We start from the raw sequence: 27,485 nt of genomic DNA, 5'->3' as shown, positions 1-27,485 counted from the left end.
CTGGTGGCCTCGCGGCAAGAACGATCGCGTTCACGATCCAAAACAAAGCTGGAAAGCTAAAATTGACGGCAGCACTAAATCGGGAACTTGTACCACGATAGCGCATGAGTTTTCGCCGAACTGTGGCTGATCTTTCGAGGTTTGCATTCGCTGGAGGTGCGACCCCGACGAAAACAAGATGGCGGACGCACGGAAAAATAAAGAATCGGCAGAGAAAATAAAACTCCAGGAGACAGCGCTGGAACAGCGGTCTGTAACAGACTCAACAGAAGAAGAGCAGCCAAGCCTGCAATTATGCCTGCAAAACATCAGTGCGGACCTCAAAGCACTGCAAGCCGAGGTAGCAAAGCTGGGCACAGACTTGCGTGACGAAATAAGAGAGCTGGGTGTGCGGCTAGAGGACACGGAGGCCCAAGTGGAAGCCCACAGCGAGGCCCTCGGCTCGCTGGATCAACATATCTCTGAAATTCGGGGCGAACAGCAAATATTACAAGATAAATTGGAAGATCTGGAGAACTGGGGTCATCGCAACAATTTGAGATTTCGTGGCCTACCTGACACACCTCTATACCAGGACAGTGAGCAAGTAGTACAAAAAATAGTACAAGAACTGTTCACACAGAACGGGGCCACTATGGAACCTGAGGCAGTGCAATTGGAGAGGGCACACCGGGCGCTGGGACCGGTAAGAGGTAACAGACCCAAAGATATCATTGCCTGCTTCAGTAGTTATAAATTAAAAGAACAAATACTGAAACTGATGCGACAAACTTCAGACTTTAAATGGGATTCTTACCATGTTGAAATATATCAGGACCTGGCAGCGGCGACGTTGAGACGGAGAGGGGATTTGCGGCCATTCACGAGATATCTTAGAGAGCAGAAGATCCAATATAGATGGCGGCACCCCTTCGCCTTGGTATTTTATAAAGATGGGAAACAACATCAGATCCAATCTCTCTTGGAAGCCAGAGCAATATGCCCGGAGTCTGCAGATGAGAATGACCGGCGGGAGGCCAGTTCGGGAGCAAGACCAAACTCCCGCTCCCTCCCGCCAAAATGGCAACGAGTGGGAAAAGGCCCGAAAAGACTACAACGTCAACAATCAGCCTCAAGGATCACCTGATGAGGCACAAACTTTATACCTGGGAATGTTATTATCTTTAAAATTGTTGCTGGATGTTGAAAATGTTGAGCTGCACCCCAGCCTTGGACAAGAGGTAGTTGGGATGTGTTTTTGTTGTGGGGCCCCGGGGCAGGGCCAGCTGTTCCTTCCTCTCTGAGTAGGCATCCATAGAGATTTTTTTGGGATGCCTAAAATGCATGGGGAAAAGTTGGGGGGGGGGGGGGGAACAGGGGGGAGTAATGAGAAACAGAAGCAGGCCATGTATGTCTCTAGCAGCAAATAGGACACAAGTTATGAACAAAGTAAAAGCGCTGAAACGGGGAGGATGGATGTATACTAAGGGGTAATGGGAGATATTAAATGCATGTCACTCAATGTCCGAGGGCTGAATATACCTAGGAAACGGCAGCTACTGTTCCGGGAATTGAGGCGGCTTGGGGTAGATATAGGGATGATTCAGGAGGCCCATTTAAAGCCCAGATACGAATATCTATGTGTTAATAAGAAATACCCTCTTATATATTTTGCCTCCAATACAGATAATACGAAAAGCAAAGGAGTTCTGATAGCATTTTGCAGTGGCAAGAACTGGGAGGTAAAAAAAGTTATCAAAGATAAAAATGGGAGGTATCTGCTAATTGTCTTAACAATGGGGGGGAAAACTTACACACTGGTGAATATATATTGCCCTAACACTAAGCAGGGGGATTTCCTCACAGACCTAGATCAGTTATTGCTTCGGCATCTGGAGGGCTCTCTCCTGATAGGTGGCGATTTCAACCTCACTCTGCATCCGCTACTAGATAATACAACACGTAATGCGAACTACGCTAAGCAAGACAGGCGACATTTCCATGAGTTTGTAACGCGATGGCAACTTATAGATTTTTGGCGAAGGGATAATCCCTCCCAGCGAGCTTATATATATGTTTCCACAGTGCATCAATCCTCCTCTAGAATAGACCTGTGGATGGGGGACGCCTCTCTGTTAGGGGTAGTGGGAGAACATACTATACTCCCCCATACATGGTCGGATCACTCCCCGGTGTTATTAACAATCAAGGGGTTAAACCCTAATAAAATAAAGCGGCAGTGGCGCTTGGATGATGCTCTACTGGCGGACCCTTCTAATATTTCCCAGATAGAACTGACCATCCAGGATTATATCCTATTCAATGATAATGGTGAGGTCTCCCCAACCGTGCTCTGGGAGGGCTTTAAAGCAGTAATGAGGGGCCATCTGATAGCTTTGCGGTCGAAGAGATGGAAGGAGAGATGTGCTAGAGAAACTGAATTACGCCAACAACTCCTACAGACGGAGACACTGTTGCAAGAGGGGACAGATCAAAATCCGCTGAAACTGAGGGGGCAGGCACACAAAATTCGAACTCAGATACATGAATTGGAACTAGCAGATCTGGCAGAAAAATTACAGAGGGTATGCCAACAACATTTTGAATTTGGTAACAAACCTAGCAGATTATTAGCCCATAAACTGGCCCAACACACTAGCAGAACCTCGATAGGTGGCCTAAGGGATGCGGGGGGAGTGGTGCACTCAGAACCCGAGTTTCTGGATGCAGCCTTTAGCGGATACTATAAGACCTTATATAGTGATACGGCGAGCTGTGCAACAGAAGAGATTAGGAACTATTTGGAGGGCGTGGAACTCCCACGGCTCCCTGACATAGCAAATCAAGCACTAGGGGAACCCATAACACAAGAAGAGATAGAACAGACGATTCATGGGCTCTCTATGCATAAAGCCCCAGGGCCAGATGGCTTCACAAATAAATTTTATAAAACTTTTCAAAAGCAATTGGTCCCTCTGCTGCTCCGGGTGTTTAACTCTTTGGACAGGGCCACAGGCATCCCACCCACATGGAACCTGGCTACGATCACGGTTCTCCCTAAACAAGGCAAAGACCTCCAGCTGTGTAGCTCCTACAGACCTATCTCTTTGTTGGGAGTAGATTATAAAATATTTTCCAAAATTATGGCCACCAGGCTCCAGAAATACCTCCCACAACTTATACATGAAGACCAGGCGGGCTTTGTTCACGAGCGCCAGACCTTTGACAACATTAGGAGAGCTCTACAGGTTATTCAGGGGGCCCAAATACTTACATCTCCTCTTTGTCTTTTGTCAATAGACGCAGAAAAGGCCTTTGACCGGGTCGGCTGGTCATTTCTTTTCGCAGTGCTTGAGAAGTTTGGTGTGGGGGGACGGTACGCGGAATGGCTGTCTCTCATATACAAGAATCCGAGAGCAGCGGTGCGGATTAATGGGACATTAACTAGCTCCTTTCCCTTACATAGAGGCACCAGACAGGGGTGTACATTGTCGCCCCTCCTGTTCGCCCTAGTAATGGAACCCCTGGCATCGAGGATTAGAGCACACGAGAGAATAAGGGGTCTTATAGAGGGGGGTATTGAGACGAAAATCTTATTGTTTGCAGATGACATCCTACTCCTGTTAAAGGACCCCCTGGCTGCATTCCCAGCTCTGGAGGAAGAAATACAGGCATACGGGGCGGTGTCAGGCTTTAAAATTAACTTTACCAAATCTGAAGCACTTGATATAAATTTACCTGACACGGTCCTGGAAACATTGAAGACACAATTCCCATATAGGTGGGCTAATAAGTTTGTCAAATATCTTGGGGTCAGTTTACCACGCCGAATGGAGGATGTATTTGAATATAACTTTCCAAACAAGGTGCGAGAACTCTTTAAAGACTTGGAACGTTGGGAGGGATTGACATTATCCTGGGTGGGCAGAATTAACGCTGTCAAGATGATGATGCTCCCGAAGCTGCTGTACCTATTTACGGCCCTCCCAATCGAAATACCAGCTGCCTTCTTCAGAGGCTTACAGGGCAGGGTGTTTTCATTTATTTGGAAGAAGAGACCACCTCGGGTAAAGCGAGAGATAATGTATCAATTTAGAGATCGGGGGGGCATGGGGGTTCCCCTATTCCAAATGTATCAGAATGCAGCCCACTTATGAATTTTAGCAATCTGGCTTCAGAATACAGGGAAAATCTGGAAAGAGGTAGAACAGAGCTGGCTAGAGCCCTATCCACTTCGTGCAATACCATGGCTACCTAAATCCACACTCCGGGCATTAATTAAAAGAAGCCCCCTTCTCCTGCAATGGCCATTAACAACCTGGTACAAGGTTAGAGAGCAGTTCTTTCCAGAGCGTAAATACTTCAAACATACATTTCTTAGATTCGCCCCCCAATTTGGGCCAGGTAGATTAGATATAGTATATAAGGAATGGGAAGACTGGGGATTTTGTGAATTAGGACAAATGTGTGAGGAGGGTACGGTCCCCTCCTACTCGGAATTATGCCAAACACACGGGCTCTCTCCCATACAGACCTTTCATTACTATCAAGTACAGCACTTTATTAAAAATAAAGCGAGGGAGGAGTTGGAGCTAGCCGAAACACAGCTGGAGATAGGGATGATAAAAGGGGGAAATAAGGGGGGCATCTCAAGAATATATAAGGCTCTGTTGGCCCGTGAGGATCCCGTAGTACATTACATACATAAATGGGAAGTGGCAATGGGGACAACATATGACTCCGCACGATGGGGGAGGGCTCTCAAATCCTTGCTCAGGGTGTCGATCTCTAGTGCTATGATAGAAAACGGGCATAAGATATTGTACGGTTGGTACTATACCCCAAGTCGCCTGGGCAAGATGTTTGGGACGGGTTCATCCCAATGCTGGCGGGACTGTGGAGAGGAAGGCGATATGTATCATATATGGTGGTCCTGTGTATATGCATCTAGATACTGGGTGAAAATTGTGGACTTTGTAACTTAGTGACGACCCGCACAATACCAGCTGAAAGCGGAACACTGCTTACTTCACCTTAAACCATCAGCGATCCCATCACATGTCCACCAGTTTGCCACTCAGGTGTTTGTGGTGGGCAGGCTGGTGCTGGCGGCATCCTGGAAAAAACCTAGCCTACCGGACATTTCAGTGGTGCTGGAAAAATTGAACTACATCCAATTGATGTCTAAGCTTACAGCGATGAGTAAAGGGCGCTTAGAACAGCATAGGAAGATATGGGAACTATACAACACTTGGTCTGCAACAGCTGCGCAGAAATAGAGACTCAAGGACTGTTAATAGGGAAAGAAAGGAGGGAGGGAGGAGGGGAGAGGGGGATTCACAGGAGGTTGTTGTGATAGGACCAATTATTGTAACCTGCAACTCTTCTTCAGGATATCCTGTTATGTGACAGAAAAGTCTTTAATCTTGTTTTGTATGGTTCTGAAAATTATATAAATAAAAAACTAAAAAAAAAAAAATTTAGAAGACTGGGCATCCAAATGGCAGATGAAATTTAATGTGGACAATGCAAGGTGATGCACATTGGAAAGAATAATCTGAATCAAAGTTACCTGATGCTAGGGTTCACCTTGGGAGTCAGCATTCAAGAAAAAGATCTAAGTGGTGTTGTAGATAATATGCGGAAATCTTCTGCTCAATGTGCGACGGCAGCCAAAAAAGCAAACAGGATGATAGGAATTATTAGAAGGGTGGTAAATAAGACCGAAAATGTTCTGAATGAATGAATGAATAAACAAATAATGCCTCTGTATCGCTCCATGGTGCAACCTCTTCTTAAGTATTGCGTTCGGTTCTGGTCGCCATATCTCAAAAAAAGATATAGTGGAATTAGAAAGGTTCAAAGATGAGCGACCAAAGTGATAAAGAGGATGGAACTCCTCTCGTAGGAGGAAAGGCTAAAGAAGTTAGGGCTCTTCAGCTTGGAAAGAGACAGATGAGGTCTACAAAATCCTGAGTGGTGTAGAACGATTAGAAGTAAATAGAATTTTTACTCGTTCCAAAATTACAAAGGACCTAGGGGACACTCAAGAAGTTACGTGGAAATATTTTTCCACTCAACGAGTAGTTAAGCTCTGGAACTCTTTGTTGAACGACTGTGGTAACAGCGGTTAGCGTACTTGGGTTTAAAAAAGGTTGGACAAGTTCCTGGAGGAAAAGTCCATAGTCTGCTATTGAGACAGACATGGGGAAGCAACCTGCTTGCCCTGGGATTTGTAGCATGGAATGTTGCCATGATTTGGGTTTCTGCCAAATACTTGTAACTGACTTGATCACTATTGGAAACAGGATACTGGCTAGATGGTCCATTGGTCTGACCAGTATGGCTACTCCTGCTGCTGCTAGCACTCTAAATATCCTCTTGATTAACAGGCTCTATGTAGCCTCTTCAGGGTGCGCATTCCTAAGCTTTCTTCCTGTCTCCCAGCAAAAACCCTTCCTCAGTTCCTCGCTCCATCCCTGTTTCTAGTATACACACATCCCCAAAACTGTCTCAGCCTTTCCCCTCCCCTAGCACACACACATATCCCCATAACTCACTCTCAGTTACCCACCCCTAAACACCCTCTCACAGCAAAATTTCCATAGTTCTGTCATCACTCCCCCACAGCAACATCCCCCATTAGTTCTCTCTCCATGACTTACCCTCCCGTGGCACCCCCCCCTTGTAACTGTCTCCCATGCAAACCACCCCCATTACTGAATTCCTCCATACATACTCTCCAGTTTCTCTCTCCTACTTGCACATACCTCTCCCCTCCCCCGCTGCAGACACCCAAGCTCTTGCTCTCTTTTCCTTCCCCTGCTGCACACAGACACCCAACTCTCGACACCCCCACTTGTGGCCCACAGAAACCCAATTCTTCCTCCCCACCCACAGCATATAGAAACCCAATTCTTCCCCACCATCCACGATGCACAGAAATGCAGCTCCCTCCACCCACACATACATCCTAGGGTTACCATATGTCTGGGTTTGCCCAGACATGTCCTCTTTTTGAGGGTACTGTGGGGCATCCAGGCGGGTTTTTCCAGCCTGCCCATTTATCCAGGCTTGCGGGAAGGCGGGGCCTCAGGGTGTCCTCCCCTCACGTGCCTTTACATGCCATGGTGGTCTAGTCGCCTTTTCGGGGCAGGAAAGAACCCTATTCTTTCCTGCCTGGCACTGCCGCTGACTACTTGCTGCCCAGTACTGCTTCAAAATGCCTGCTGAGACTTCCGCAGAAGTTTTGCGAGGTCACTGCTTGAAGTCTCAGGAGCCATTTTGAAGCTGGCAGCGAGCAGTCAGCAGCAACGCCAGGTAGGAAAGAGTAGGGTTCTTTCTTGCCCTGAAGAGGCCACTACACCACCAGGACACGATAAGGTACGTGAGGGGAAGGGAGGGGGTTGTGGATAGAGTTGTGTGGGTGGAGGGAGACTGGAAAAGAGATTGTGAAGGAGGGGGGAGGGAAAAAGAGGGAAATGCATAGAAGGGGATGGAGAAGAGAGGGGGATATGCTACTCATGGATGGGAGGGAAAAGAAAGGGGGACATGCTCATGAAACGCTTAGAAATGTACATCTTTTCATTTTATATTTAGCAGAGTATGGAAGAAAATGCATTTTTTTTACTTTCGCAGTATTTTCACTGTTTTGTAGAATCTGGCTTTCTTGAGGAGGGATCAAGGTGTGGTGACTGTGTGGAGCAGGGGCATGGTGGGATAGGGGGCATGGCTGAATTTTATTCCGTGTCCTCTCTTTTGTTGTGGCAAATATGGTAACCCTACATACACCAGCCTGCAGCTCCAGCACAGCAAGAATCAAAAGCAGCAGAAAAGGACAGCTGTATCCTTCTCTTCTGCCACCCTGGCGCTGAATGCAAATTTGAACCATTAGAGGGCCTGCTGCTGTTGGTACTGCTTGCTCTTCACAGCTCTGATGGAGCTGCCTGTGAGATCAGGCCACAAAATCTTGGCGCCAGGTCCGATTTTGTCATCATGGCGACTTGGCACCTGGAGTTTGTCGAGCCCTGCCTTAAGGGAAAATACTGGATTGTTCATCGCTTTGTCTTTTTTTCACTCCTTTTTGAAGTTTAAAGTAATGCTTTTCTGTCAAGTTTATATTTCCTGATCTGTATCTTTAAAATTCTATAAATAAAAAATGTAATATAAAATTATAGACAGCTCCTCAGTTAAGTTACCTTACATATTGGATTAAGTACTCCTCCTTTTCCATTTTCCTTTGCCTCCTCCTCCCCTCTTTTTCCTATGCCCATGTTTGATTTTCCATGTTTTCTAAGAATGTTATTTTATTATCCTGGAATAGATGTATATAAATTGACTACAAATAAAAAGTTTTAAAAAATAAATTAAAAATAAAGAAGACCGCTCCTCAGCACAGGATAACTGGGTGGAACAAATGGTCCTTTTCTACTGATGTCTTCTGTCTGTCTCTGTTCTGGCTCAGACTGTTTCTATTAACACACTACCACCTGACTCCATTACGAGCCTGGCCAGGAAACCGTGTCAAAAAAAAAAAAAAAAAAAAAAAAAATATATATATATATATAATAATTCTCACCTCCAACGTTCTGAAGCTGCCTGGCTTCCGCTGGTCTGCTAGGTGCAGTAGATCAAAGTGACGTAAGGGCCACTGATTGGCTGCGCCTCGGGTGAAGTCACCAGCCCAACGCCCAGCAACAAACCGTGACCCAGCCAGCACGTCAGACGCACGCACAGAAACTTGAACAGAAGATCAATGAGGAAGCAACACCGCGAAGGCCAGAACAGGACTTCGGCTGACGGGGGTTGGGGTCCATAACGCGGAGGGGGGGGGGGGGGTGGGGAAAATGGAGGGAGGGCGAAGTCTGGAACTCAGTGGGAGGGGCGTGAGGGGGCCTTGAACTGGGTGGGTGGCAGGCCAGAGAGGCTGGGAGGGGACAGAGCAACACAGCGAAAGGAGGGTGGGGGATTGCCTTGCTAGCGCCTGTTTCCTTGCCTTAAGAAACGGGCCTTTTTTACTAGTATATATTCCTTATATAAATTTTAGAAAGTGATGTATTTGAAATTTAACTTTCAAAATTTTTCTGAAAATGTTCAGAGAAAATAATGTCCTGTTCCTAAATAAATGAATTAAAAAAGGATTTTGGAGGAAGAAAGTAGTTATTTGCTACTTGTGTTGATCTCCATCCAATTCTGTACCAATGTTACTGCTGACCCTACATCATAGAAATGACATACAGTTCCCACAGGTAATCGAAACTGAAGAAATAAAATGCAACAGAGAAAAGTATCTAAAGGTTTCAGCAGTTCTTCCACAACATGCCATACATCAGGGGTTCCTAAACCTGTCCTGGGGGGGAACACCAGCCAGTCAGGTTTTTAGGATATTCACAATGAATATGCATAAGATAGTTGTGCATACCAAAAATGCAGTGTATGCAAATTGATCATAGGCATTGTGAACATCCTGAAAACCTGACTAGCTGGTGTTCCCCCAGGAAAAGTTTGGAAATCATTGCCATACTTTATATCTTCTTGCAAAGTTATGTCATCAGAGTGACAATTACCGTACATCCTGCAGCGCATCCAGGTTCCTGTTCACAGTGTCCGCTATTTTACCCATCAAGGGACTACAGTGCATTTGTTGATCAGTCAGACATACAGAAAACTTGGACAGTCTTGTCATGTCAAACCTATGACAAAGCATTAAGCAAAGCAGAACTGTGAACATTTAATATGATCATCTATTTCAAAACACAATGTCAGAAATATAAGGAACAACAAAAGTACATAGAAGTATAAAACGGGGCAGATCCAAAAACATCAAGGATTCAAATAATCAACATTTTTAACTATTAAAAGGCACAATGGAATCAGATGTTCATAAAAAAGGCTGAGACCTCTTATAGTGCTAAGCTATTCCAGATCAAAGCTTTATAACTTGTCATCTAATCACTTGCCGAGGTATCCATTCTTTATTCATTTAAGTCTTTTGTTTTGTGAGTGAAACAAGGGAAAGGAAAGCGACTACTTATCTTTTGATTGATATTTCTCACTCCATACTAGCAACTGGGCAGAAAACAAAACACCAGATGCCCACACTGGGAAAACAATGACGTTTCGGTCCAAGACCTGCATCCGGGGTTATCGAAGGTAGTCACAAATACAATCAAAATGGCTGGCAAAAATAATACTCTTCATTTCACAGGTCCAACCATCACCATTGCTAGTTTGAAAGAAAATTTGTGAATACCCACCACTACAAGTCTTCCAACTGGAGCTCCTGGTGCTAAGTAGGCATATTTTCAAAGCAATTAGCCTTCCAAAGTTCCATAGAAACCTATGAAACTTTGGAAGGCTAAGTGTTTGGAAAATATGCCTCATGGTAATTTTAAACTACTTGGTCTCTATTTTTTCCATATTTATTTCTTCTTTCATCCAATTGTATATGAATATTACGATATCTATATATATAAAACTCACCCTCAACGTTCTATTGGCTGCTGACATCACTGAAGCCAAGGTTCGTATGTTTCACTTTAAAGTGAAAGGAAAATCATTTAACTATACCTATTGTGATTAAAAATTTTTGATAAATTTTTATTTGGAGGTCCTGAAGACCTCCAAGAAAATCCAGCCCCCCAAAGCCCCCCTCCTAAGAGCATCCACTCCCTTCATGAAGTTCCCCAATACAGCATCCTGCCTCCTGAAGAGCATCCATACCTCTTTAGAAGCCCATCCCCCCCAAAAAACAGGAGTATCCCCTTCCAGAAGGATTCCCCTGAACACCCCCTTCCCCAAAAGCATCTACTTTCCTGAGGCCCTTCCAGAGCATCTCCCCCTCGAGCATCCCTCCTCCAAGAGCACACCACTTAGAATACTCCCTCCTTTGAAAGATCTCTACCCCCCTCCAGAGTGCCCTCCAATCCCCCCCTGTAGGCCCCCTGGGCCTATCTTAAGAATGGCCTGGTTGTCTAGGGGTAAGGTGTATAGGAGCGATACCCATCTCTACTGCCTGTGATGCTCCAGCTTCAAATCAGCAGGAGCAACTTCTCATAAGATTACCACTAGAGGTTGCAGTAGCCACTTGAAGCTAGAGGCAGCATGGGCAGGAGTAGATTAGTTGTCCCTGTGAGCCTTACCTTAAACCAATGAATACTTTATCGAGGCCCAAGGGGGCCTATGGGGGGATTAAAGGCTCCTCAAGGGTGGGGTGAATACAAATGCACTGGGGGGGGGTAGGTCCTCTAGGCAGTGGGATTTGAATTTAGCCTGCTGCCGTGGAATCCTACACATTAATTGCTGTTATTTTTTTTTTATCACACTCAATGGCAATTAAATCAACAGAACTAGTAAAACCTCCAAAGAAAATATAACAGTTAAAATAACAAAAAAGTAAGAAGGGAAAAGCAAATAGGTGAAAAAAAAATTAACCTGACTCCTAAAATTTCAGCAGCTACTTAAATTTTATAAATATTTTTCCACCATTACAATGACTATATAGATACATTTTTATGTCATTGGTTTAAAATAAAACATAAGAAATTATCAATAATTTTATGCTGCTGTGGGAAGAACTTAGGTTTGATACCTGGGTCCAGTTTCTGCTCCCCAAGCTAGCTGGAATTGAGAATGCTGCTTGGCAATAATGTTCACCAATCCAGCAAGGGGTGGGGGGAGGGGAAAAGGAGTTTCTGCATCACTGAATGACAACACTTACAGGCTGGAATCAGGTGAAGCCTATACCAGATTTTGGGATGAATGTAGTCTGTGGTTCCCAGCCAAGAACTGTTATGATAATGGCCGGGCTAGGTGCTGTATTCTAAAATGTATTTAATTATTAGGATTTATCACCCTTTTGAAGAATTCCACTCAAGGCAGTGTACAGCAAGAGTAAGTCAAAACATAAGCAATAGACAATTACAGCTGTAAAAATATTCAAACAATGGCATAAAATGCTGCATTACAATGTCCATACAATACACAGTAAAACATTTTAATAGACAGCATAGGGTGTAAGCAAAGATGGAACATATAGATAGATAACAGAGTAACAGGAGTAAGAAAATAAAGGGACTAATTTAAAGAAAGTTGCACACAAAATCAGAAACTTGTTTGAATATTACCTTAGGGCTGGAGTGGATAAATATATCCTGCTATAATACTGTACAGCTGATGTCACTCCTTGTATGTGTGACTAGCAAGTTAGTTACTTCTTCTATAGTGAATGATACATACCTGTAGCAGGTGTTCTCCGAGGACAGCAGGCTGATTGTTCTCACAACTGGGTGACGTCCGCGGCAGCCCCCACCAACCGGAAGAAGCTTCGCGGGCGGTCCGCACGCAGGGCACGCCCACCGCGCATGCGCGGCCGTCTTCCCGCCTGTGCGCGGACCGTTCCCGCCAGTTGAATGACAAGCAAAAAGATGAAAACGCAACTCCAAAGGGGAGGAGGGAGGGTAGGTGGGAACAATCAGCCTGCTGTCCTCGGAGAACACCTGCTACAGGTATGTATCATTCACTTTCTCCGAGGGACAAGCAGGCTGCTGTTCTCACGACTGGGTATCCCTAGCTCTCAGGCTCACTCAAACAAGAACCCATGTCAATGGAACCTCGCAACGGCGAGGGTATAACAGAAATTGACCTACGAAGAACAACTAACTGAGAGTGCAGCCTGACCCAGAATAATTCGGGTCCTGGAGGGTGGAGTTGGATTTACACCCCAAACAGATTCTGCAGCACCGACTGCCCAAACCGACTGTCGCGTCGGGTATCCTGCTGGAGGCAGTAATGTGATGTGAATGTGTGGACAGATGACCACCGTCGCAGCCTTGCAAATCTCTTCAATAGTGGCTGACTTCAAGTGAGCCACCGACGCTGCCATGGCTCTGACACTATGAGCCGTGACATGACCCTCAAGAGTCAGCCCAGCCTGGGCGTAAGTGAAGGAAATGCAATCTGCTAGCCAATTGGAGATGGTGCGTTTCCCGACAGCAACCCCTAGCCTGTTAGGGTCGAAAGAAACAAACAATTGGGCGGACTGTCTGTGGGGCTGTGTCCGCTCCAAGTAGAAGGCCAATGCTCTCTTGCAGTCCAATGTGTGCAACTGACGTTCAGCAGGGCGGGTATGAGGCCTGGGGAAGAATGTTGGCAAGACAATTGACTGGTTAAGATGGAACTCCGACACCACCTTCGGCAGGAACTTTGGGGTGAGTGCGGGAGCACTACTCTGTTGTGATGAAATTTGGTATATGGAGCATGAGCTACCAGGGCTTGAAGCTCACTGACCCTACGAGCTGAAGTAACTGCCACCAAGAAAAATGACCTTCCAGGTCAAGTACTCAGATGGCAGGTATTCGTGGCTCAAAAGGAGGTGTTCATCAGCTGGGTGAGGACGACGTTGAGATCCCATGACACTGCAGGAGGCTTGATAGGGGGGCTTTGACAAAAGCAAGCCTCTCATGAATCGAACGACTAAGGCTCTCCAGAGATGGCTTTACCTTTCCACACGATAATGGTAAGCACTAATCGCACTAAGGTGATTCCTTACTGAGTTGGTCTTGAGGCCCGACTCTGATAAGTGCAGAAGGTATTCAAGCAGGTTCTGTGCAGGGCAAGAACGAGGTTCTAGGGCCCTGCTCTCACACCAACGACAAACCTCTTCCACTTGAAAAAGTAACTCTCTTAGTGGAATCCTTCCAGAGCAAGCAAGACACGGGAGACACCCTCAGACAGACCCAACGCAGCGAAGTCTACGCCCTCAACATCCAGGCGTGAGAGCCCGAGACTGAAGGTTGGGGTGCAGCAACGCTCCGTCGTTCTGCGAAATGAGAGTCGGGAAAACACTCCAATCTCCACGGTTCTTCTGAGGACAACTCCAGAAGAAGAGGGAACCAGATCTGACGGGGCCAAAAGGGCGCAATCAGAATCATGGTGCCGCGGTCTTGCTTGAGCTTCAGTAAGGTCTTCCCCACCAAAGGTATGGGAGGATAAGCATACAGGAGGCCGGTCCCCCAATGAAGGAGAAAGGCATCCGACGCTAGCCTGCCGTGTGCCTGAAGTCTGGAACAGAACAGAGGCAGCTTGTGGTTGGTCTGAGAGGCGAAAGGTCCACCGAGGGGGTGCCCCACTCGCGGAAGATCTTGCGTACCACTCTGGAATGGAGCGACCACTCGTGCGGTTGCATGACTCTGCTCAGTCTGTCGGCCAGACTGTTGTTTACACCTGCCAGGTATGTGGCTTGGAGGAGCAATGCCGAACTGGCAAGCCCAACGCCACATCCCGACGGCTTCCTGACACAAGGGGCGAGATCCGGTGCCCCCCTGCTTTTTGGTGTAATACATTGCAACCTGATTGTCTGTCCGAATTTGAATAATTTGGTAGGACAGCCAATCTCTGAAAGCCTTCAGTGCGTTCCAGATCGCTCGGAGCTCCAGGAGGTTGATCTGCAAATCCTTTTCCTGGAGGGACCACAGACCCTGGGTGTGAAGCCCATCGGACATGAGCTCCCCACCCCCAGGCGAGATGCATCCGTCGTCAGCACTTTCGTGGGCTGAGGAATTTGGAATGGACGTCCCAGGGTTCAAATTGGTCCGAATGGTCCACCAGAGCAGTGAAGTGCGGGCAACTGGTGGAGAGGCGGATGACATCTTCTAGATTCCCGGTGGCTTGGAACCACTGGGAAGCTAGGGTCCATTGAGCAGATCTCATGTGAAGACGAAGCCATGGGAGTCACATGGACTGTGGAGGCCATATGACCCAGAAGTCTCAACATCTGCCGAGCTGTGACCTGCTGGGCACGCTCTGGTCTGCGAAGCCAGGGACAGGAGGTTGTTGGCCCTCGCTTCAGGAAGGAAGGCCCGAGGCCGTCTGGGTATTCAGCAGAGCTCCTATGAATTCCAGAGACTGTGTTGGCTGGAGATGGGACTTTGGGTAATTTATCACAAACCCCAGCAGCTCCAGAAGTTGAATAGTGCACTGCATAGACGGAGGGCTTCCGCCTCCGAGGTTGTTCTTGACCAGCCATCGTCGAGATATGGGAACACGTGCACTCCAGCTTACGTAGATTACGCCGCTACCACCACGAGGCACTTTGTAAACACTCGTGGGGCAGAGGCGAGCCCAAAGGGCAGCACACAATACTGAAAGTGCCGTGCGCCCAGGCGGAATCTGAGATACTGTCTGTGAGCTGGCAGTATCGGGATGTGAGTGTATGCGTCCTTTAAATCCAGGGAACATAGCAATCGTTTTTCTGAATCATGGCAGAAGGGTGCCCAAGGAAAGCATCCTGAACTTCTCTTGGACCAGGAATTTGTTCAGGCCTCTCAGGTCTAGGATGGGACGCATCCCCCCTGTTTTCTTTTCCACAAGGAAGTACCTGGAATAGAATCCCTGCCCTTCCTGCCCGGGTGGTACGGGCTCGACCGAATTGGCGCTGAGAAGGGCGGAGAGTTTCCTCTGCAAGTACCTGCTGTGATGGGAGCTGAAGGATGAGCTCCCGGAGGACAATTTGGTGGCAGGGAGGCCAAATTCAGGGCTTATCCGCACCGCACTATTTGGAGAACCCACTGGTTGGAGGTATGAGAGGCCACCTTTGGTGAAAAAATTTTAACCTCCCTCCGACCGGCAGTATCGTCCGGTACGGACACTTTGAGGGCGGCTATGTTCCCGTGGATCCAGTCAAAAGCCCGTCCCCGGCTTTTGCTGTGGAGGCGCAGGGGGCTGCTTAGGCGCACGCTGTTGACGAGAACGAGCGCGCTGGGGCTGTCCCTGTGCCTGAAGAGGCCTTCAGGCCGGCTGGGTGTACCTACGCTTGGCAAAAGAATAGAGCACAGCCTGCCGGGCCCGGGAAAAACGTCCACCTGCTGAGGTGGGTGCTGAAGGCGCCCGGTGGGAGAGTTTGTCGAGGGCGGTTTCCCACTGATGCAGTTGGTCCACCAGCTGCTCGACCTTCTCACCAAAAATATTATCCCCCCGGCAAGGGACGTCAGCCAGTCTCTGCTGGGTGCGGTTGTCCAGGTCAGAGGCACGCAGCCATGAGAGCCTGCGCATCACTATACCTTGGGCCGCAGCACGAGATGCCACGTCACAGGTGTCATAGATACCCCTGGACAGGAACTTTCTGCACGCCTTCAGCTGCCTGACCACCTCCTGATAAGGCCTGGACTGCTCCGGCGGGAGCTTGTCAACCAGGTCCGCCAGTTGCTTCACATTGTTCCGCATGTGGATGCTCGTGTAGAGCTGGTAAGATTGGATGCGGGTCACGAGCATGGAAGATTGGTAGGCCTTCCTCCCAAACGAGTCCAGAGTGCGAGACTCCCTCCCCGGGGGCGCCGAGGCGGTATCCCTCGAACTCCGTGCCCTCTTGAGAGCAGAATCCACGACCGCCGAGTCATGAGGCAATTGGGGCCGCATTAACTCTGGGTCCAAGTGGATTCTATACTGGGACTCTGCTTTCTTGGGGATGGTGGGATTAGGTAATGGTCGCATCCAGTTCCGAAGCAGTGTCTCCTTAAGGACATTGTGCAACGGTACCATGGAGGACTCTCTAGGTGGTGATGGATAGTCGAGGACCTCGAGCATCTCAGCCCTCGGCTCATCCACAGAGACCACGGGGAAGGGAATGCATATAGACATGTCCCTAACGAAGGAGGCAAAGGAGAGGCTCTCAGGAGGCGAGAGCTTCCTCTCTGGTGAAGGCGTGGGGTCAGAGGGAAGGCCCACAGACTCCTCTGAGGAGAAATATCTGGGGTCCTCTTCTTCCCCCCACGAGGCCTCTTCCTCGGTATCGGACATAAGCTCATGCAGCTGAGTCCTCAACCGGGCCCGGCTCGACGTCGAGGCACCGAGGCCTCGGTGTCGTCGAGCGGTGGACTCCCGCGCCGGCGGGGACGAAGCTCCCTCCATCGACGGGGACTCCACTGCGTGGCGGTCGAGAACCGGTGCCGCAAGCGGCGGCGGTGTCGAAAGCCTCGGCACCGGGCTAGAGCTCGCCGGCGCCACAGTCAACGGCGCAGGGGGCGCAAGCACCCCCAGCGCCGGCACAGCCTGGCGCATCAGCCCTTCCAGGATCCCCGGAAGGATGGCTCGGAGGCACTCGTCCAGGCCCGCTGTCGGAAAGACGGGGGGGGGGGGGGGGCGGTAGAGGCGTCGGTGCCGGAAGCTGTTCGGGTCCAGGAGACTGCACCGAAGTGCTGGGACCCTGACGTTGTCGGTACCTCCACTACCGAGGGGGACCTTTCTCTCGACGTGGATGCTTCGGCGTCGACTCCTCTCCGGCACCGAGGGCCGGGCGCACCGATGACGGTGCTTCTTCTGTTTTTTGCGGTGCCCGTCATCGGCGCCAGGTGGAACGGAGGAGGAGGAGGTCGATCCCCCTCGGTCTCGAGGGGCCGGGTCGGACAGGGTTCGGTCCCGAGGGCCATGAGCAGAGGGAGTGACCGGGGCCGATTGACCACGCGGGCCTCTCACCCCTACCGTCACCGGAGGGACCAGCGGGTCGACGGGACCTGTACTCCTGGGGTCGATGCCATCGGTGTCGATTTCGCGGGCACCGGTACCGAAGAAACCGGCCGTCGACACCGATGCCGTCGAGGTCGACGTCGATGGGGCCGGCGCAAGTTCCAAAAAGACGGTCCCGAAGAACTTGCCTTCGCAACCTGAGTCCGTTTCCGGAGACCAAGACACAAAGAACACGACTTGATATTGTGCTCCGGCCCGAGGCACTGGAGGCACCAAGCGTGGGTGTCGGTCTGCGAGATAGGCCGGCCGCACCGACCACACTTCTTAAATCCACTCGGACCTTCGAGGACATCGACGGGAAAAATCGCGTCGGCGAAGTTAAAGTCGTCGATGGTGGCGGTAAATCACACCTCGAAAAATAAAGCGACCGCGCGGCCACAAGGCCGCAACGCGACGCCCTCGCTAGAAACGAGGAAAAATCAGCGCGTTCTCTTCCTTTTTTTTTTTTTTTTAAGAGAACAGGAAAAAAAGGTTTGAAGCACGCGGCAACAAAAAACTGAAAATTAGCGAGACGGTTTTCCGGGGCTGACTAAGAGAGAGCGGCGACGCACGACTCTCTCCAGCGCGGAAAAGAAAAGACTGGCGGGAACGGTCGCGCACGGGCGGGAAGACAGCCTCGCATGCGCGGTGGGCGTGCCCTGCGTGCGGACCGCCCGCGAAGCTTCTTCCGGTTGGTGGGGGCTGCCGCGGACGTCACCCAGTCGTGAGAACAAGCAGCCTGCTGTCCTCGGAGAATAAAGCCTAGCTGAGGAGCCAAACTTTCACCTGCTTCCTGAAGTAGTAATAGTCTTGTGTTAAGCAGAGCCTTTCAGGGAGTGAATTCCACTGTGGGAGCTAAAAAAAAGGAAATTCCACAGGCGGGGGGCAATTAAGACTCATGGCAAATGAGGCCAACAGAGACTGGCTGTAACTGAGCTGGAAGACCAAAGGAGCCAGACAATGTTGCTAGGTGAAAAACTAAAAAGCTAACCATGAATGTTTAGAGCAGATAGCATATAACACAGCAGTCAGAGTACTATACTTGCCTTGCCAACCTTCGCCAGCCTTCTATTACCAGTTGTTCCACCAGAGAATCATGGTGCTCCACATTAAACCTTAAAAAAAAAAAACCAAACAGTAAGATATTAGCAACAGAAACAAATCAACCAAACTGACAGTCTCACCAAGATCATCGTAAGCAAAAGAGCGCTGACTCAGACCTCCTTTGCCTATGGTAAAATAGCATAAGATGTGATCAATCATAGTCACTCATGTCTTAGTATACAAAACCGTTTTGCTTGGACGTAGATAAGAACATACGTGTTGCCATATTGGGACAGATTGAAGGTCCATCAAGCCCAGTATACTACTTCCAACAGTGGCCAATCCAGGTCAGAAGTACCTGGCAAGATCTGAAAACAGTAGAATACATTTTATGCTGCTTACCTTAGAAATAAAACAGTGGATTTTCCCAAGTCCATCTTAATAATGGCTTATGGACTTTTCTTTTAGAAAGCTAGCCAAACCTTTTTTAAACCCCGCTAAGCTAACTGCTTTTACCACATTCTCTGGCAATGAATTCCAGGGCTTAATACACTTTGAGTGTAGAAACATTCTCTCCAATTGTTTTAAATTTACTACTTTGTAGCTTCATTGCATGCCCCCTAGTCCTAGTATTTTTGGGAAGAGTCAACAACCGATTCACATCTAACCATTCCACTCGTATGTCCCTCAGCCATCTTTCCCCAAGCTGAAGAGCCCTAGCCACTTCAGCCTTTCCTCATAGGGAAGTCGTCCCATCCCCTTTTATCATTTTCGTCACCCTTCTCTATACCTTTTCTAATTCTACTATATCTTTTTTGAGATGTGGTGACCAGAATTGCACACAGTACTCGAGGTGCAGCCGCACCAAGAAGCGATACAAAGGCATTATAACATCCTCATTTTTGTTTTCCATTCCTTTCCTAAAAATACCTAACAATACTATTCTATTTGCTTTCTTCACCTCCGCTGCACACTGAGCAGAGGGTTTCAACGTATTGTCAACAATGACTCCTAGATCCTTTTCCTGGTCGGCAACTCCTAATGTGAAACTTTGCATCGTAGCTATAGTTTGGGTTCCTCTTTCCCACATGCGTCACATCCCCCTTGGGAAGCTGCAATTTATCTTTCTCCTCCAGAACAAAGGGTAGAGGTGAGCCATGGCCCTTCCCCATTCTCAAACCCGAGTTCAGCGAGACCCATTCTGCTGTAAATCAGGTCCTGGATGTCTGGATGCACTGGGAAGGCCTTCTAAGCCCCTTCATGATCGACAAAGATGGAATACCTGATGCCAAAGGCTCCACAATGGAAAGCACTACCAGTGCCTCAGAAATAAGACTATGGAGCTCCACTTTATGAACCAACTTCTGTATTTTTGGATCCCCCTTCTCAGGAGGAAGCTCTCCCTCCTCTAACAGCTCTTTCTACGATGACTCCTCTTAATAGACTAAGGACACATCAGATAAGGAGGGATAGGCGAAGAGCCTCCTGCCAACTCCTGGAGGTCTAAATGAGATCTCTTAGGAGCCAAGGGGCAGCGGGGTGAAAAACTGAAGCACCTGGCAGCAACTCTGACTGAACCTGCTTCAACAAATAGGCCTGGTGTAAGAGAAATATAAACTCTGGAGAAAACAAAGATCCCAATACAACTGAATGCTCTGTTGGGCCCTGAGACCATAAAATGAAAGCAGTGCTCCGTGCATGATGAGCCACAGGTTGCTCCTCACTACCTGTCGGCCCTGACAAAACGGCCCCCATACCCGAAACCTCCTGCATCACACTGCACATCGACCCTGCCGGAGAGCCTGAAGTCCCTGGCATATTTGGATGCTGCATCAAATCCGAAGATGTGTTGCCACCATATCCTCAACATCCTGTGGGATTCCTTGCAGGAACACTGCTTAATTGCCTCCACAGGAGTCGTTATTCACCCTGTCACAAGTGCACAACAATATGTCCCAAGCCAGCCGCAAAACTCAAACTGGGGACTAATTTATCAACTGGACCAGGAGCAAATCACTGAGAACCAGAGGCTGAAAAGTACGTCCATCTACCTGCTGGAGATAGAAAATACTGAGGAGCTGGACTGGATGCCAAGAGAGATATATCTCAGCTCAGTTTTCAGTTCTTTATCTCCACCTGCTTGTTGAAGGCCACCACTATCCCACAGGTTCTGTAATAGTGGGAGGTTATGTAATGGAATGTTCTGTTGTGGATTAGAAATTCGTTATTGAACAGAAAACAGAGGGTAGGGTTAGATGGTCATTTTTCTCAATGGAGGAGGGTGAATAGTGGAGTGCTGCAGGGATCGGTACCGAGACCGGTGCTATGTAACATAAATAATCTGGAAATGGGAATGACAAGCAAGGTGATTAAATTAGCAAATGGCACAAAACTATTTCAAGTTGTTAAAAAAACATGCAGACTATGAACAATTCCAGGAATACCTTATGAACTTGGAAGACACAGCATCCAAGTGGCAGATGAAATTTAATGTGGATAAATGCAAAGTGATGCACATTGGGAAGACTAATCCGAATCAGCTACCTGATGCAAGGGTCCACTTTGGGAGTCAGGACCCAAGATAAAGATTTAGGTGTCATTGTAGATAATACGCCGAAATGTCTACCTCATGTGCTACAGCAGCCAAAAATACAAACAGGATGCTAGGAATTATTAGGAAAGGGATGGTAAATAAGACCATAAATACTATAATGCCTCTGTTATCATTCCATGAGGCGACCTAACCTTTGGTATGGCATTCAATTCTGGTCGCTGGATCTAGCAGAACTAGAAAGGGTTCAAATAAGGGCAACCAAAATGATAATGGGGATGGAACTCTTATATGAGGAAAGGCTAAAGAGGTTAGGACTGTTCAGCTTGGAAAAGAAATGACTAAGGGGAGATATGATTCAGGTCTACAAAATTCTGAGTGTTGTAGAACAGGTAAAAGTAAACTCAAGTTTTTACTCATTCAAAAAGTACAAAGACTAGGGGACACTCAATGAAGTTACATGGAAATATTTTTTCAATCAATGAAGAGTTCTTAGCTCAGGTTTATATACCGCATAATCAAAAAAAGATCCAGGCAGTTTACAAAATTGACTAAAAATAAAACAAAAACTGTACAAAGTATAAACTACATCCTGATACAAAAGAAAAAGGAAATTACAATATCACTAAAAGAGATTAATCAGAAATCTTAGATTTGCTATACTAAGTATAAACCATAACAAAAAATGAAAGTTAAGCTCTGGAACTCGTTGCCAGAGGATGTGGTAACAGCAGTTAGTGTACCGGGATTTAGAAAAAGTTTGGACAAGTTCCTGGAGGAAAAACCCATAGGGACTCATTTTCAAAACACTTAGCCTTACAAAGTTCCATAGTAACCTAAGGAACTTTGTAAGGCTAAGTGTTTTGAAAATACGCCTCATAGTCTGCTATTGAGGCACACATGAGGAAGCCACTGCTTTCCCTGGGATTGGTAGCATGGAATGTTGCTGCTATTTGGATTTCTGCCAGGTATTTGTGACCTGTCTTGGCCACTGTTGGATACTAGGCTGGATGGAGCACTGGTCTTATGTACTAACTCTTCAGTATGCCACTGGCAAAGCAGAACAAGGCAAAACCTACTATATACCAACTTTGTACCACAGAGGGAACTATTGCAGAATATATCAGCAAACAACAATACTGAAATATTGAGAGAGCAGGCTGAACACAACAACTAGTCTTAATACTTCAGTCCTCTAGGAAAAGAAATCAACAGGTGTTAGTAAATTTCACCTTCCTTTTCATCTAGCTAGACCTGTCCAGACTAACGGAATGTAAAAAAGCAGTACCTTACTGGGAGAGGGAAGACAAGGCCCTTGGAATCACTGCTCTGCCAAAATCTATGTTGTCCTTGGCTAGAATATCAACCTTGGTTTAGTGTTTCTATTCCACCAGTGCCCTGGTCTGACCATTGTTTGCTGTATGCGTGCTGACTTTCTTTTCCACAGATTATGCCTGCCCTCTGTCATTCAACTCCATTGGCTTCATGATATGATTATTTCTGGCACTGCACTCAACTGGTTTTCCACTTTTTTGAGTGCTCTTTTTCTGTTGAATCTCCCACTGCATCTTCCTCTGCATATACCCTTTGTTTTGCGGGGTGCCATAGGGCTCATTCTCGCTCCCCTTCTCTTTAATATTTTCCTAAGCTCTTTGGCTACTCTAATTCAATCCTTTAACATTAGCTTTTAGTTTTACGCAGATGACATCTTGCTTGTCTTCCCAACCTCATCCTTCTCTATTAATCTTAATCCTCTTCAGGTTTGTCTGGATGCCATTGCCACGTGGCTCACTAAGCAGAGTCTGGTCCTTAATCGAGGAAAAAAAAAACCACACACATATGCTGGATTACTGGCTCTCTCTCTCTCTCTTCCCACTGCATCTCCTGTCCTTTTGGGGAAAACTATCCAACCTGTCACTTCTTTTCAATATATAGGTGACATGATTGATTCACAGTTGCTCTTTTGTGATCAGGTTTCCCAAGCTGTCAAACAAGGCTTTTACACTTTGCAAATATCACACTATACAGTCTTATCGAAATTTCTCTTCACTTCATGCTCTAATTCATGCTTTTCTTATCTCGCAATTAGACTACTGCAACTCTGTTTACATAGGCTGTACCAAATCTCAGTTCAAGCGACTACAATCATTGCATAATTCTGCCACTCAATTTCTCTGTCAGGCTAGGAAAATCCGATCGCATTATTCCTCTCTTTAAACAACTTCACTGGCTATCTATACCTTATCGACTGTAATTCAAAATCGTTTGTCTAGCGTATAGTGCTTACCATACAGGCTCTCCCACATTTTTGTCAATTCATACTATTCCCTATACTTCCTCTACAGCCTTATGTCCCATCGACTCTCACAGATGGGTTGTACCTTCACCAAAATCAGCTTGTTTAGAAGCTACAAGACATATTACCTTTTATTTTATCATCACCCCCCCCCCCCCCCCCCCCCCCCGTTATAAAGAGCTATCCTATAAAAAATTCAAAGTTTTACTGAAAACTCATCTTTTCCTCCAGGCATTTGGTTGTGAGGATTCTTAGACCCAACTCATCTCCTGATTTATTTTAATCTCTCTTCATTTTGTTTTTAATATGGATGTATGTGGCTTAATTGCAGCTTTCCTGTGGCTAATGGCAGGCATTCTTTTCCAACTGTGATTAATGTATTTTAACAGCATAAACCACCTAGGCCTACTTTTGTCTAGATTAGGTGGCATAATGGCCTAGTGGTTAGGGTGGTGGACTTTGGTCCTGGGGAACTGAGTTTGATTCCCACTTCAGGCACAGGCAGCTCCTTGTGACTCTGGGCAAGTCACTTAACCCTCCATTGCCCCATGTAAGCAGCATTGAGCCTTCCATGAGTGGGAAAGCGCGGGGTACAAATGTAACAAAAAATAAATAAATAAAAAGTTATTAAAACATAAAAACAGGCACACCTCAACAACATAGGAAGAATGCCATGTACCCACATAAAAACTTAAGATGTACCATACCAAAGGTCTACCAAGACCAATACCCTGTCTCAGAGTGGCCAATCCAGGTCCCTACGGCACGGATGCCCAAAAGTAAATGCGCTTGAGTAAATTAGTGCCATATTAGCGCCCAAATTTACCTGCACAAACAAACTTTGGAGTCTGTTTCCTGCGTCTAAATTTAAATGAAAAAAAAAAATAAATCCAAGCTTACCACGGAATTCTTCTGCACTCGCACCAAGTACAATACTCCTGCTGAACTCCCTAATGTTCAATGTTATAAGCGTGCCTATATTCACGTCTCATTAGCGCTGAGCATTTAGGTGTTGTTCTTTTGCACTGTGCCAGCAGCATTTTTACAGCGCTATTCAGAATAGCACTGGAGTTTTGAGCATCAGCGCCTAAAGTGCCCAAAAAATTCCAAAAAGTAGATTTATACCTTGTGACTCACTCCCAAGGATAAGCTGTGGTTTTCTCAAGTCTGGCTAATAATTCTTTATGGACTTTTCCTCCAGAAACTTATTCAAATTCCTTTTAAACTCAGCTACACTATATGCTGTGACTCGGCCTACAGAGTAAAACACCTAATGAAATAAAGAAAATCAGTACTTCTTGCTGCCAGTGTTTCGCCATTACCTCAGTGTATTATACAGCAAATCCACAAGGGCTTCATCATCCATAAAATCTATTTTATTTTCAGCCAAAATGCGAAGAGCAAGAAACTCTGGGTGGTTTCTGATATAGTCAATTGTTCTCAACAGTCTTGGTTTTTCTTTCTGAAACTGCCATAGCACATTCATGGCACACCCCACATGTTTTACAGAAAGCTTGGCTTTGTTCTTCCCAACAAGCTGAAAGACTTGATCTTCTGAGATGCAGTTATTTAACTGTTGCAGCAAGGAATCACTGCCCATTGCCCGATACTGGTGTAATCTCAATGAAAACTGGTGGGCACGTATCAAACGAAGCATCTTTAAATAAATTTTAAATTTCCAAAAATGTAGAGAACATCCTCACCGATACTGGAAAAACCACAGTGAAGGTGGTTTTAGCTATAGGCCGTGGAAGTCCAATCAGCAAGGTCTCATTTCTTCCTTGCCTTTGACATTCCCTTCAGATAGCAGGAAAAAAGGCAAGTTGAATTCTAGATGATCTGAAACAAAGCCAGTTTACAACAGTTACATAACAACACATTCAGTGGGTAATTTTATAACAGATCACCTAGGTTAAGAGGGCAAAAAAAAAAAAACAGCCCTATTTTAAGCCTACTATATAAACTCAAACACAAACTGAGATTTTTTGGACCAAAAAAAGGCATAAAAAAATTGGATCTGTTTGTATTTGAGACATACATCCTTCTGTTAAATGTCTCTGTTTATTTCTAAATTCTTTGCATTTCCTGTTTTGACTAGCTGATTGCAATATAAATTCATAATTGACCTGATTTCATGTTTAGAGAAGGGCTTGGCATAATTAATAACGAGAAATTAGATCTCACCTGCTAATTTTCTTTCCCTTAGTCTCTCCAGACCATTCCCAACAAGTGGGCGTTATGCCCTCCTACCAGCAGATGGGGGAAGACTGAGAAACTAGTGAAGGGCTTGGCATAATTAATAAGGAGAAATTAGATCTCACCTTCTAATTCTCTTTCCTTTAGTCTCTCCAGACCATTTCCAACAAGTAGGCATTATGCCCTCCTACCAACAGATGGGGGAAACTGAGAAACTACTGAAGACTTGTCTATATTAACCCCGTGCAGTCCTGACCTCTTCAGTATTACTATTGACAAAGCCAAGATGGTATGAACAGAACAACAGAACCCCATGAATGCACAGACCACGTGGAAACAAGGAACAACCAGAATAGAAAGAAATCCCATAGTCTGTCTGTACAGAAACGTGACTCAGAACATGGGCTCACACCAGAACCTGGTTGTTCACTAGTGGCCTGCTAAAGGCTCAGCCTAAGAAAATGTCATGATGTTGCTTGGCTCTGGTTTCATTTTGTTTTGTGTATGTGTGTTTGTGTGTGTGTTTTGCTGTTAATTGCCTGTATTTCTTCTGCAAAATTATACCACTAGTTTTCAGAATCGCAGTCTGTATGTGGAAACAAGTACAGAAAAGATCCCTCTGCAGCCAAGGCTGACTTAGGGCATCAAGGTCCTCCGACATCGGCTCCCTCTGGCGACTGTAGAAGCGAGCAGCTTTGGCATTCTGGAAGGTGGCCATCAGATCCATGACTGGAACTCCCCATGAAGCCTCCACTCTCCCGGATCCAGCAAATGGTGGCTGAGATAGTCTGCCGCCACCAGATTGGAGACCCCAGCAACATGAGTCGCGGAGAAGAATCGGACAAGGCACTCAGCCCAGGACATAAAATCTCTGCCTCCAAAGTCAAAGAATGACTCCGAGTACTGCACGGACTGATGTTAGCCACTGCTATCACATTGTCTGAAAGGACACGCACTGCCTTGTGTAGAAGAGGAGGCTGGAAGGCTGTCAGAGCCAGCTGAATGACCTGGGCCTCTAAACAACTGATGGACCATTTGGCCTCGGTGGCAGAACTGAGGCCCTGCAAAACCTGACCCTGGCAATGGGTGCCCAAGCAAGTGAGGCTGGCATCCATGGTGACGGTCCATTTCGAGACCTCCAGATCCACCCCGGCCGACAACTGGGCCTTATCCAGCCATCAGACTAAGGAGTCCTGCATCTGCTGCCAAAGCGGCACAGGGTCCTGAAGGTTGTCTCTGATCAGAGACCAGAAGGACAACAGTGCCTGCTGCAGAGGGCGTATGCACACTCCTGCCCAGGGTACCACCTCAATCGTAGCCACCATGAAGCTCAAGAACTGCAGAATGTCCCATGCTGTCGGTAAGACCAGCTGAGACAGGCGGAACACCTGAGCCTGAAGCTTCTAGATGCACTGAGGTGGAAGCAAAACCTTGCCCAGCAGGTACTCCAGCAACTGCACTGGCGAAAGACAGCTCTTCACATGGTTGACCACCCAGCCAAGTTGCTGTAGCAGACCGCCCCCTTGTGGGCAGGACCAGAGAGCTTAGAGAGAGAAAGCTGACTGAGTGAAGAGCGACGTGCATGCTGAAGCACTGCTGCTACCGCAAGTCACAGCGATGAGGTGAGGAGTTTTAAAATTCCAACGGAGGGAGAGAGGCCTATTTTTTGGGACTATAAGATGCACTTTTTTTTTCCTCCAAATTTGGGAGGAAAACCTAGGTGCGTCTTATGGTCCGGTGCATCTTATAGTCCGAAAAATACGGTATGTACTTAGTATGAAACAGGAAAATACTGAACTGGCCACTCAGTGCACACAACTGACCAGGGACTTAGAAGAGACACAAAGTTGTATATCTGTGAAATGTACACAAATTATGCAGGCAACCAACTACTTTTTATATGGTTAAAGAACAATTGGA

At 46.9% G+C, this 27,485-nt stretch overlaps 1 protein-coding gene across 3 annotated transcripts in view; it reads right to left on the bottom strand.

Moving 5' to 3' along the window:
• Positions 1–27,485, bottom strand: part of FASTKD1 (FAST kinase domains 1) — a 114,831-nt gene that overhangs the window by 82,469 nt on the left and 4,877 nt on the right. For 2 of the 3 annotated variants that reach the window (XM_030208755.1, XM_030208757.1), the window contains exons 3-5: positions 24,692–25,208; positions 18,525–18,593; positions 9,546–9,671 (exon numbers count right to left, since the gene is read on the bottom strand). In XM_030208755.1, coding sequence (XP_030064615.1) covers positions 9,546–9,671; positions 18,525–18,593; positions 24,692–25,026 — 530 coding nt within the window. In that variant the 5' untranslated portion in view covers positions 25,027–25,208. The remainder of the gene's footprint in view (positions 1–9,545; positions 9,672–18,524; positions 18,594–24,691; positions 25,209–27,485) is intronic. The other variant, XM_030208758.1, reaches the window with a different exon arrangement.

Source organism: Microcaecilia unicolor, chromosome 7 (assembly GCF_901765095.1).
Source record: "Microcaecilia unicolor chromosome 7, aMicUni1.1, whole genome shotgun sequence".
NCBI lineage: Eukaryota > Metazoa > Chordata > Amphibia > Gymnophiona > Siphonopidae > Microcaecilia > Microcaecilia unicolor.
The sequence above is the reverse complement of the archived record's forward strand: the minus strand, read 5'-3'. Positions and strand labels throughout refer to the sequence as shown.